General features: G+C 36.2%; 1 protein-coding gene across 1 annotated transcript in view; it reads left to right on the forward strand.

Annotated features, from left to right (window-relative positions):
* Positions 1-12,755, forward strand: part of EDTP (Egg-derived tyrosine phosphatase) — a 451,026-nt gene that overhangs the window by 175,041 nt on the left and 263,230 nt on the right. The window contains exon 6 of the mRNA XM_090399919.1: positions 1,015-1,069. Within this exon, the coding sequence (XP_090256045.1) occupies positions 1,015-1,069 (55 nt within the window). The remainder of the gene's footprint in view (positions 1-1,014; positions 1,070-12,755) is intronic.

Below are 12,755 nucleotides of genomic sequence, written 5' to 3' on the forward strand. Positions count from 1 at the left end.
ATAACCAGTCCATGTCCTGAGCAGAAATCCAACAGATATTTGCCATTATTATTAGCTTTGCTCTTTTCTCCAAATTTTCCCAAAATATTTTTGTATGTCTCACAATCATTTCCTACTCTACTATTTAGATCCCCAACAAGGACCAACTTTTCCTTTTTCATTGTGTCAGTTGCTTTTTCTAAAGCCTCAAAAAATTCCTCCACTTCTACCTTAGTAGAACCTTCTGTGGGACCATAGGCACAAATAAATCTTATTAACATGTTGTAATTTATTTAATATGATTTAGTTGCAGTGGTAACTTAGGAAATCCCAAAGCAAGTAGTACTTTAAATGTCAACATTGAAATCTGTGCTACACAACTAGGTTGATTTATAAACATTGCTGCTTGATCCATTGCAGGTGTGTGCATAGTGTTAGGATTCTCTTGAGACAAATTCCTGCTTTGCTTCACACTGGTCACTGTGCAAATGTGAAAAGCTTTCCACTTATAGTCATACCAGAAACTGAATGAAGAATAATAATGAATGAATTAAGAATAACCACAGAAACTAATTGAGAAAAGGTTACATAGCATTCTCATTACAACAAAGACATTCTTGTATTTAGCATTATACTTACATGGTTCAAAAAACATAACGTAGCTATAGGTTGTACTTATTTACATCATCCTATCACTGTATTTTCAAAGGAACATGCAAGATGAATTAATGTTTTGCTGTATCATTATGGACATTAAAATTCACCTCACAATCGGAAAGATTCCAGAAATTATGACCTTCTTAAAATGCAAAAATAGGCAGCTCTGTTGTAAAATTTAGCTTTCAGTTTCATAAAATCTATGTACTTGCACTTTTTTAATCACAACTTTAAAAATAAGACTCTTGTAATAAACAAAATTTAAAACCCATAAATTTGTTAGTTATGATTATTTTGTAATTTAACTTTTTAGCTTTAGTCAGATGTTTCGAGAAATTTCTTTGGGAGAAATATGTAATTGATAATTTGTTTTTTCAGCCCATACTGATCCTGTATGTGAGGAAGATGAAGAGTTGGCTTCTTTGTCTCAAGGGTAAACATTTGAATTCATTCTGGTATAAATTTTGTAGAAACATTTGTATTTAAATTGATAGATTGCAAATCTAAACTTTATGGGCAGAAACGTTTTTTGTTCTGTTACCACCAATCTCAATGTTTAATGCTTAGAGTAATTTCATTTATTAATGAATACAAGAAAAGACTAATGCTGACTGAGGAGGTGACTTTTTCTATTATGTTTAAATTCATATACAGGTAACTCTCATACATGCTCTCATTATCCACATTTTTGCATATACATGTGGTTTCAGTTTGGTACATAAGGACTATTACTCTTCACTATCCAAGGTGTGGACACTTCTGTGCATGCACTTTGTTTCTTCTCTCCATCCACTCAGTGGTATAGTGTTTATTTCCTTTAAATAACGTTAGTACTCTTTTCAAGAAACCATGATTAAAAAGAAGAATGTAAATAAAGACAAAGTGAAAAAAAAATAAGCCTAGTTAATCCCATTCTTTAGAAGTGAGGTTGGAAGTGAATCAGTTTGATAGAAGTGAACATAGCATTGACATTCAAAGGGCTACAAGACTGAGTGATTCTACAGTGAGAATCATTTGTGATAATGTTGACACATTTATAAGAGCACTGAGTCATCCACAAATCTCAGCGTGATCAGAGTAACAAAATCTTGATCTCATTCAGTTGAGAAAATGGAACGGATGCTAGTTATATGGATTGAGCATCGGAATCAGCAGAATGCCTTTTGTCTGGGACAGTCATAAGAGAGAAGACAAAAAATTTGTATGATCTGATGAAAGATGAAAACAATCGACACCTTTTGCTGCATGTTGTCTGGTGTGACCCTATGAGTTGCTGTGCATATCACCATCTCAGCATGACTAGCAAGGCTGCAGATCGTATTGCCACTGAAAAATTTCATGATATCTTCAAAGCAAAAATAGAAGTAGGTTGCATACCGAGAGGTTACTATTAGAAGTTCAAACCTGCAAGTCAGGTTTCCATTGAGAGATTCTTGAAAAAACAGCCTTCGACTTCAGCATGCCAGCTAAAGATGTGATTAAGTTCTGGTTACAATGTATTAATCTTGAAAACAAAGACCTACTTTGTTTTTTGCATACTGAATATTTTACTACTCTTATGCCTTTAATATGTATGAAAAATAGGTATATTTTTGATTAAGTTAATTTTGAAAGATTGGAATCTCACTTGTGTGTGTGTGTGGGGGGGACAAGCTCTATTATCATTATTAAATCACTTAAGGAATTGCACTTTAATAAATATTTCCGATATTTCGGCAACGTCACGTTGCCATCTTCAAAAGGAACGTGCAAAAACTGCATGTGCACGTAGGCACTACAACACAGTAACTGAGAATGAAGTGATGAAGCTATTGTTCTCCTAAAAGTCCTGATGGTGCCCCTTAGCAGGCTAAGTAGGTGTTCTTCGCCGTTGGGCCTGAAGGTCTGCTGATGTAAGCCTACCAAATTTGGGGCAGTCTCATACAACCAAATTTGTTGAGGTTTGGAGAGTTTCTTAGGGTAATCAACCTTTCTTCAGTCACCCTGAAGCACTCATCATGCTTTCACGTGGCCACAACTTTGCCATTGCTCCCAGAAAAGTACCTAGTGAGGATATCATGATCCAGATTGAACAGAATCCGTCACCTTCTGAATCAAATCGCCAACAGTGTAAGACTGGATGTAGCTTGTGTCTTCTCCAAAGCAAGACCACCAAAAACCAACATATTCAACAAGGAATATAAAGCTCTGCAGGAAATGAGGAATAATAAAGAAATAGTTATCACCAAAGCAGATAAGGGAAATGCAACTGTAGTACTTAACCAAAAGGACTACACAGGTAAGCTTAATGCTTCTCTATTAGATCGGGCTACTTACCTTCCTATTGAATACAATCCCACCAACTCAGAAATCAGAAAACTTCACAGGCTCCTTAAGAAAGTCACTTCTTGGCCTTTAGAAGTTACCAACAGATTAAAGCCGTTTAACTCTATATTCCCCCCCCCCCTGTATTTATGGACTCCCAAAAATACATAAAAAAAAATGTGCCATTACGTCCCATAGTGGATGGCATTGATTCTCCCACATACAAATTAGCTAAACATTTGGCCAAAGTGCTCGCACACTATATTGGCAACACACCATCACACAAAAAGCTCAGCCCACTTCAAAGCCAGCATGTAAAACCTTACACTCCAACATACTGACATAATGGTCAGCTTTGACGTCTCCTCCTTATTCACAAATGTCCCAATCAAGGAAACTTTAGAGCTAATCCAAGCTAAATTTTCTCCTGATATCTCAGCCCTATTTCAGTTCACAATGAACTCAGGCTATTTCGTTTGGCAGGGAAAATTCTACAAACAAATAGAGGGCACAGTAATGGGTTCACCACTCTCCCCACCCTTGGCCAATTTCTTTATGGAGATCTTTGAAGAAAAAGCCTTGGCCTCTGCCCCACAAAAACCAACTATATGGCTTTGCTACATTGATGATGTGTTTGCTATTTGGCCACATGGCTCTGATACACCCCTCTCCTTCTTAACACACTTAAACAACCAACACCCCAGAATCAAGTTCACCCTGGAAAAAGAGGAAAAATAACAGCCTCCCTTTCCTAGACACACACTAGTCACCTGCCAGCCTGATGGAACCTTGGTTTTCCCAGTTTATAGAAAACCCACCCATACAGGCAGGTATATTCACCAACAATCTCCCCCCCCCCCCCCACACACACAACAATATGGAGTGGTGAAAACACTATACAACAGGGCTAAACTAATCTGTTCTAACGACAAGGCCCTAAACACTCAACTAAATCACATCAATACTTTCTCGGCCAATTGCTATCTCCCCCCCCAAATCGAAAAAATATTACCCCCCCCCCCTTTAAACAAGGATTACTCTAAATCCATCACCATTCTCTACATCCGAGGCGGCACCTCGGAAAAAATTACCAAAATCTTAAAAAAACAACAAAAAAAAACATGACTTGACCTCCTGTTACAGACCATACAGAAAATTGGCATTCCTTATCCACTCCACTAAAGACCAACCACTTCCCCTAGACCTACCTGGTGTATACCAGGTCTCTTGCAGCTGTAAACTGTCTTACTTTGGCCAAACAGGCAGGACAGCGAATATAAGAATGTCGGAACACAAGGACTACATCAGTTTTCACAAGTACAGCCACTCTGGTCTTGCAGACCATGCTCTGGATACATGCCACACAATACGGTGGAAGAAAGCTACAGTAATACACCGTAGCAAATTCGAAAGACTATTCATAGAATCAGCCTCAGCCCTAAGAAACTCTCCAAACCTCAACAAATTTGGTTGTATGAGACTGCCCCAAATTTGGGAGGCTTACATCAGCAGACCTTCAGCCCAACGGCCAAGAACATCTACTTAGCCCACTAGGGGGCACCATCAGGACTTTTTAGGAGAACAATAGCTTTATCACTTCATTCTCAGTTACTGTGTTGTAGTGCCTATGTGCACGTGCCTTTTTTGCAAGTTTCTTTTGAAGATGGCAACGTGACATTGCCGAAATATCGGAAATATTTATTAAAGTGTAATTTAATTTATAGGGGTGCTTAAGGGTCAAAGCTGTATAACTGAGAGGAGACCTCCACATAGCCTTTAAAGGAATGCGGAGAACCGACCAGGGCTTCTGACCTAATATCCAATCCTCACCTTCTCGTGGTGCACCCTGTTGGGTATCTACCTGGACACTGAACGAATGAGGATGGGCTGACAATTTGGGATTTAGCCGATCAAATTGCAACTCTTATTGGCTTAAACCAAATTACAAAATGATGGTACAACGTGACAAAATTTCATGCCGACTGGGGCATTGCCCGGTTAAACAAGGCCCCTACCCCCATTGTTTTCACCAGGGAACCAGGATGAATAGCAAAAAGTCAGCTACTAGAACAAATCTGAAAAAACACCACAACTCAACATCACCAGAGTTAAAGATCGATACTATCAACATAAGAAGCCTGAATGGCAAAGCAATGGAGCTAGCTGAGGAATTAGGTAAGTACCAGATCGACATTATAGGGGTGACTTAAACAAAAAAGACAAAAACTGGTGAGATCTTGCTGAGCAATACATACAAAATTTTATATTCAGACAATGACAATCAAGGAAAAAGAGTAGCCATTGTATTCAACCTAAATACGAGGCTAATCTTCTTGAATGGCAGCCAGTGTCAAGTAGAGTGATGTGGGCAAATATCAGAATGGGGAACTGGACAATGAGACTTATTTGTGCCTATGGTCTCACAGAAGGATCTACTAGGGTAGAAGTGGAGGGATTTTTTGAGGATTTAGAGAAAGCATCTGACACAATGAAAAAGGAAAAGTTAGTCCTTGTTGGGGATCTGAACAGCAGAGTTGGAAATGATTGTCAGACATACAAAAATATATTAGGAAAATTTGGAGAAAAGAGCAAAGCTAATAATAATGGCAAATATTTGTTGGATTTCTGCTCAGGATATGGACTGGTTATTACTAACACCATGTTCCAACATAAAAATGTGCACAAATTCACATGGAGAGAAGAGGCAAGAAATAAGAAAAGTCTCATTGACAATGTTATTGTTGATAGTGATGTTTTCTCCCTTGTGCAGGACACCAGAGTGTACAGAGGATTTGAAATTGGAAGTGCTCACAATTTCATCTTGAGCAGGATAAAATTGAATTTCATATTCAATTTTATAACATGTAAGAAAGTTTTAAAGCGAATAAAAGTTGAGCAGCTCTCAGATGTGAACTGTAGACTAAAATACACAAAGATTATTGAAGAAAAAATGAGAGTTTGAGAACAGGAACCAAACTTTAGCGATTCAGTGGCAAGCCTTGAAGAAAACCTTGATTGATTCAGCCAGAGAGGCATGTGGTGAGGTTGTCTGCAAGGATAGAAAAATCAGAACTCCATGGTGACACAGGAAGTTAAAGAGGCAGTGAAGGAAAAGAAGAAAAGCATATCAAAAGTTCCTGGCAAATAAGTCAGCTTGTGCTCTTAGAGAATACAGAGACAAATGTAAGAAAGCTAAACACTGTATAAAACTAGCTAAACAAAAGTCATGGGAGGACTTTGGCAAGAACATAGACAATAAATATCAAGAAGGTGGCAAAATATTTTGGAGTTTGTTGAAGAAGCTTAGAAATGGAGGAAAGAATACTGTAAAAGGAGTTAGAGATGATAAAGGTGATATGAAAAAGGAAGAAAAAGATATCCTTGAAGTATGGAGTAATTACTTCGAGAAATTGCTAAATGAAACAAGCATGATAGCACAGGGTAAAAAAACACTCAACAGGCATACAGTCAGAAATACATATCCATACTTCAAGTAGAAAAAGCCATCAAAGGTTTAAAATGTGGAAAGGAAGCAGGAGTAGGTGATATTCGACCAGAAATGCTGAAGTATGGTGGTATAATAGTCTTACAGTGGCTGCACTGCATAGTTCAGAAGGCCTGGACAGAGGGACGAATTCATGATGATTGGAGTAGAGCTCTCATAATACCCATATATAAAAAGGGAAATAAAACAATGTGAGAATTAGAGGTATTTCTCTACTGAGTGTTCCGGGCAAGATTTGTGCCAGTATGCTTGAGAAACGGTTGAGAAGAATTGTGGAAGAAAAGCTTGGTGAAGAACAAGCTCGATGCAGACCAAATAGAGGCTGTCAGGATCAGATCTTCACTTTGCGACAAATAGTTGAGAAAGCATGGGAATATAACAAACCTCTGTATTTAAGTTTAGTCGATCTGGAAAAGGCATACGACATGGTGCCAAGAAAGAAGCTATTCAAAACACTACAGTTATATGGTGTCAATAGGGCATTATATCAGGCAATACTTAGTCTTTATTTGTGTTGTAAATCAGCAGTTATAATTGAAGGAAGTACAAGAAGATGGTTTAATGTTAAATCTGGTGTGAGACAAGGATGTACATTATCCCTTCTGTTATTCATTATCTACATGGATCATATTATGAAGGAAAGTGGTATTAAACATGATATCAGAATTGGAGATGTTAATGTGAGCGCTTTGCTTTATGCGGATGTTGTTATACTTCTAAATAAATCCTCTACAAGTTTGCATGATTCTCTGACTAAATTGAATAACTGTTGTAATAGATATGGTATGAAGGTAAGCAATAAAAAGACAAAGACAATGAAAATAGGTAGAATCGTTGAAAATGTCAACTGTGTTGTGAACGGAGTACCTGCGGAACAAGTAAAACATTTCAGCTATTTAGGCACGATCTTTAGTGAGGATGGTAAACTAAATATGGAAATAGACAACAGAATCAACAAAGCTGGTATGGTAGGAAGTCAATTGAATAAACTCATATGGAATAAAAGAGAAATTAGTCGGAACACTAAATTAGCTGTATACAAGGCATTGTTCAAACAGTTTTAACTTATGGATCTGAGAGCTGGGTCAGAAGTAAAAGATTTGACCAAAGACTAGACACCGTAGATATGAGAGTTCTGAGAAAGATTTAAAAATGTGAACAGATGGCATCAATGGCAATATCATATTAAAAACGAAGATATTAGGAAAGAACCTGACATTGTCAGCATCCTGGAATGCGTTAGCAGAGCTAATCTCAGATGGTATGGTCACTTATACAGAATGGGCGAGGAAAGATTAGGAAAACAACCCAGAGGAAGACCAAGATATAGGTGGATTGATACGGTACAAAGTGCCTTAGACGATAAAAATGTCTGATAATATTGGAGTCTTGACACCTAACAGATTGATTTGGAGGAAAATTGTAGATAGGAAGTTAGTACTACATGAAAAATTTACATCATTACTATCATATCCTGTACACCCCTTGAGGGTACATGTCAAGAATTTGATGTGACTTTAAAAGTAGTTTGGTTCTCTAGAGCATAGCATCTAGATTATATAAGAGGACCACAATCGTCAGTTGAAATTCAAGGAGTATTTAAAAAGCACTGCTATCTAGTGTTAATAGCCATTCCCCAGAAAAGACAAAAAATTGAAAAGCAAGATAGTTTGAAGTCTACTTTATTTCAAATATCATTTCTAAAACATAATCTCTTTCCCTTTCAGTATATTTTTCCATTGCATAACAAGTTTTTCAAACAATTAGTAAACCCTTTTAGATTATTTTTGGAACTATTTCTCTCCTTTTCTTTTGAACTTCTCATCATTTTCAAAATGGATACCCTTGATGTGTCTTCAGTTAAGGAAATAAGCAGAAATTAGGATCTTTTCTTTTAATGTTATATAGTGACCAGCATTCATTTTGATAAAATTATGAAATGTATTTTCATCTTCTTAAGGGCATCATCTGGAGTAGACACAAATCATATTTCAAACAGTAAGTCAAAGTGACACTGCTTTGATCATCTGTTATTTAAGTGGCCTGACCTCTTTTTAGGAGGGAAAAATACATCAAATCTATATCCTTCTATTTCTAACTTTTATATGGGATCTTTTGAGCAATATGCTTTTGATTCCTTTATTTTAAAACCCAAAGTCTGGCTTAGGTATGTTGATGGATGTTTTCATTATCTGGTCCCACGACAGGTGCTTAACTACCTGACCAAACAACACAATTGCATATATTTCACAACTAAAATTGAAAGCTGGAAAGCACTTCCAAAAATTTTCTGGATATGCTTGCCACATGTCTTCCTTCCAGTATTTTCTTCACTGTTTACCATAAACCTGCACATACTGGTGCACAGTATGTGCAGGTTTATGGTAAAGGTATTTTAAAGGTTTGCTTTAATGAGCAAGCTCTTAAGCTTGAATTAAAAATTATTGGCAATACTTTCTAAAAAATGGCTACTGCAAAATTATCAACAAAATTCTTCATGAGACTGCACCTAATAATAAAATAAAACTGTAGCTATTCCATGCAATAAAGGGATACAATCTTAATGCCACCTGTAACCAGGCTACGCGTGTGTGTGTGTGTGTGTGTGTGTGTGTGTGTGTGTGTATTTGATCCATAATTGCCGGTAAGGTGGTTAAACCTCTTGCAAAATTAAAACTTATTGAACCTGTAAGGATCCCCCTTCCTTGGACTGTAATAGTGAACTATGCTGTAATCTGCATTATATAGGTGAAACTGGATGCACAATTTCTATCTGGAAAAAGGAACAAATGACATTTTAATAACTATGGCAAATCTGGCCTTTCTGATCATACTCTGGATATGCTAAATAGAATTGATTTGAAAAGGCACCTCTTCATTACATCACACCAAAATTTGGAAAAATACCAAGAATATAAATGGCACATATTCAACCCACAACCTTTTTTGTTCTAAAAGTTCATTATAAATTATAATGAAGACTATAGTACTTCAGGATCTTATAAACATTTGTTAAATTGTTGATTAGATCATCACTTTTGATGTATTAAAAGATGATTTGTTCTCTGGTTATGTAAATATAGGCTATAGCTTTGTAGGGTTTCCCTTCTCACTAGAGATCAGGTCAGATAAATAATGGTTGATCAAAGTAGTATCTTTTTGACTTACTATTGAATTGTAACATAACTTATCTGTGTCTACTCCAGATGATGACCTGAATGCAAATGTAAACATGTCAGGAAATTAAAGTAACATTTTCTTAATAATGTAGTAGTAGTATCCATAATTTTATCAAAATGGAAAAAAAAAAAAAGTTTGAGCCAAGTCAAAGCTGGAGAGATGTTTCACAACTTCAAATCTGACTGCTTCTGAAGTGAACAAAGTTGTGGAACATTCTTCCTACAGCCAAGACTTGGCTACATTAGATCTTTTGCTGTCTTCCTAAATTTAAGATGCATCTCAAGTATATATTTTGTAAATGAACAGGTAAAAACAGAAATAAGTAAAAGATTCTGGAAATAACCTGAAAAGTTTTACTGACTGCCTTAAACTCTACATATGGCAAAAAAGGCATGTTATGATGGCTGGGAGAACAGGTTAAAAAATACTGTACTCTGTTATTTTTGCTGTCTTTTCATCATCAAATTCCTGCCATGTACCCTCAAGGGGTGTACAGGATATGATAGTACTACATGAAAAAAATTACATCATTATTAATTTCTTATCTACAATTTTCCTCCAAATCAGTCTGTTACTTGTCAAGACTCCAACATTATCAGATCTTATATTTCTGTCGTCTAAGGCACTTTGTACTGTATCAATCCACCTATATCTTGGTCTTCCTCTGGGTCGTCTTGCTGCCAACCTGGCAGAGAACACTTGTTTTGCTAACTTTCCTCGCCCATTCTGTTTAAGTGACCATACCACCTGAGATTAGCTCTGCTAACGCATTCCTGGATGCTGACAATGTCAAGTTCTTTCCTAATATTCTCGTTTTTAATATGATATTGCCATTGATGCCATCTGTTCATGCCTCTAATGTTTCTCAGGACTCTCATATCTGCAGTGTCTAGTCTTTGATCAAGTCTTTTACTTCTGACCCAACTCTCAGATCCATAAGTTAAAACTGTTTGAACAATGTCTTGTATACAGCTAATTTAGTGTTCTGACTAATTTCTCTTTTATTCCATATGAATTTATTCAATTGACTTCCTATAACATACCAGCTTTGTTGATTCTGTTGTCTATTTCCATATTTAGTTTACCTTCTTCGCTAAAAAATCGTGCCTAAGTAGCTGAAAAGTTTTTTACTTGTTCCACAGGTTCTCCGTTCACAACACAGTTGACATTTTCAACGATTCTACCTATTTTCATTGTCTTTGTCTTTTTATTGCTTACCTTCATACCATATCTATTACAACAGTTATTCAATTTAGTCAGGGAATCATGCAAACTTGTAGCAGATTTATTTAGAAGTATAACACGTCTGCATAAAGCAAAGAGCTGACATTAACATCTCCGATTTTGATATCAGGTTTAATACCACTTTCCTTCATAATGTGATCAATATAGATAATGAATAACAGAAGGGATATTGTACTGCTGACTTACAACTCAAATAAAGATTAAGTATTGCTTGATATAATGCCCCATTGACACCATATTATTGTAGCATACTAAATAGCTTCTCTTTTGGCATCTTGTAATATACCTTTTCCAAATCTATAAAACTTAAATACAGATCTTTTGTTAAAATCCCATGATTTCTCAACAGTTTGTCGTAAAATGAAGATCAGATTCTGACAGCCTGAATCCAGCTTGTTCTTCACCAAGCTTTTCTTCCACAATTCTTCTCAATCGTTTCTCAAGTATACTTGCATAAATCTTACCACGAATACTTGGTAGGGAAATACCTCTGTAATTCTCACATTCAGTTTAATTTCCCGTTTTATATGTAGGTACTATGAGAGCTCTACTCTAATCATCTAGAATTCATCCCTCTGTCCAGGCCTTCTGAACTATGTGCAGTGCAACCACTGTGAGACTTTTTATACCTCTATACTTGAGCATTTCTGGTCAAATATGATCTACTCCTCCTGCGTTTCCACATTTCAAGTATGGATATGTATTCCTGACTGTATGCCTTTTGAGTATTTTTTACCACTGTGATGTCATCACTACTTGTTTCATTTAGCAATTTTTTGAAGTAATTACTCTGTACTTCAAGGGTATCTTTTTCTCCAGTTTTCATGTCACCTTTATCATCTTTAATTCCTTTTACAGTATTCTTTTCTCCATTTCTGAGCTTCTTCAACAACCTCCAGAATATCTTACCACCTTCTTGATATTTATTTTCTGTGTTTTTACCAAAGTCTTCTCATGACTTTTGTTTAGCCAGTTTTACACAGTGTTCAGTTTTCTTACAGTTGTCTCTGTATTGTCTAAGAGCACAAGCTGACTTATTTGCCAGGAACTTTTGATATGCTTTCTTCTTTTCCTTCACTGCTTCTTTAATTTCCTGTGTCTGCCATGGGGTTCTGATTTTTCTATCCTTGCAGACAATCTCACCACATGCCTCTCTGACTGAATCAATCAGTGTTTTCTTCAGGGCTTGCCACTGAATCTCTAAGGTTTGGTTCCTGTTCTCAAACTCTTATTTTTTCTTGAATAATGTATGTGTATTTTAGTCTACAGTTCACATCTGAGAGCTGCTCAACTTTTATTCACTTTAAAACTTGTTTTTCTTTTCAAAATGAAATTCAATTTTATCCTGCTCAAGGCTAAATAGTGATCACTTCCAATTTCAAATCTTCTGTACACTCTAGTGTCCTGCACCAGGGAGAAAACATCACTATTAACAATAAAATAGTCAATGGGACTTTTCTTATTCCTTGCCTCTTCTCTCCATGTGAATTTGTGCACATTTTTATGTTGGAACATGGTGTTAGTAATAACCAGTCCATGTCCTGAGCAGAAATCCAACAGATATTTGCCATTATTATTATTAGCTTTGTTCTTTTCTCTAAATTTTCCCAATATATTTTTGTATGTCTGACAGTCATTTCTTACTCTGCTATTTAGATCCCCAACAAGGACCAACTTTGATGTGGTCCATGTAGATTATAAATTGTAATGGAGATAGTGAGGCTCTACATTATACCTTATTTAAAATCTGATCTTCCTGCATATGCTTTTCTTCTGACTTGCAACTTGAGTACATGTGTGTGTCTGATTTTTATCTTTCATTTATACAATATAAATTTAGACATTTCAAGAGATGATCAGCACATGAAAAAAAAATACAGAATTT

The sequence above is a fragment of the Typopeltis vanoorti genome, chromosome 1, assembly GCF_054136105.1.
Source record: "Typopeltis vanoorti isolate ZY-2024b chromosome 1, IOZ_Tvanoo_1.0, whole genome shotgun sequence".
Lineage (NCBI taxonomy): Eukaryota > Metazoa > Arthropoda > Arachnida > Uropygi > Thelyphonidae > Typopeltis > Typopeltis vanoorti.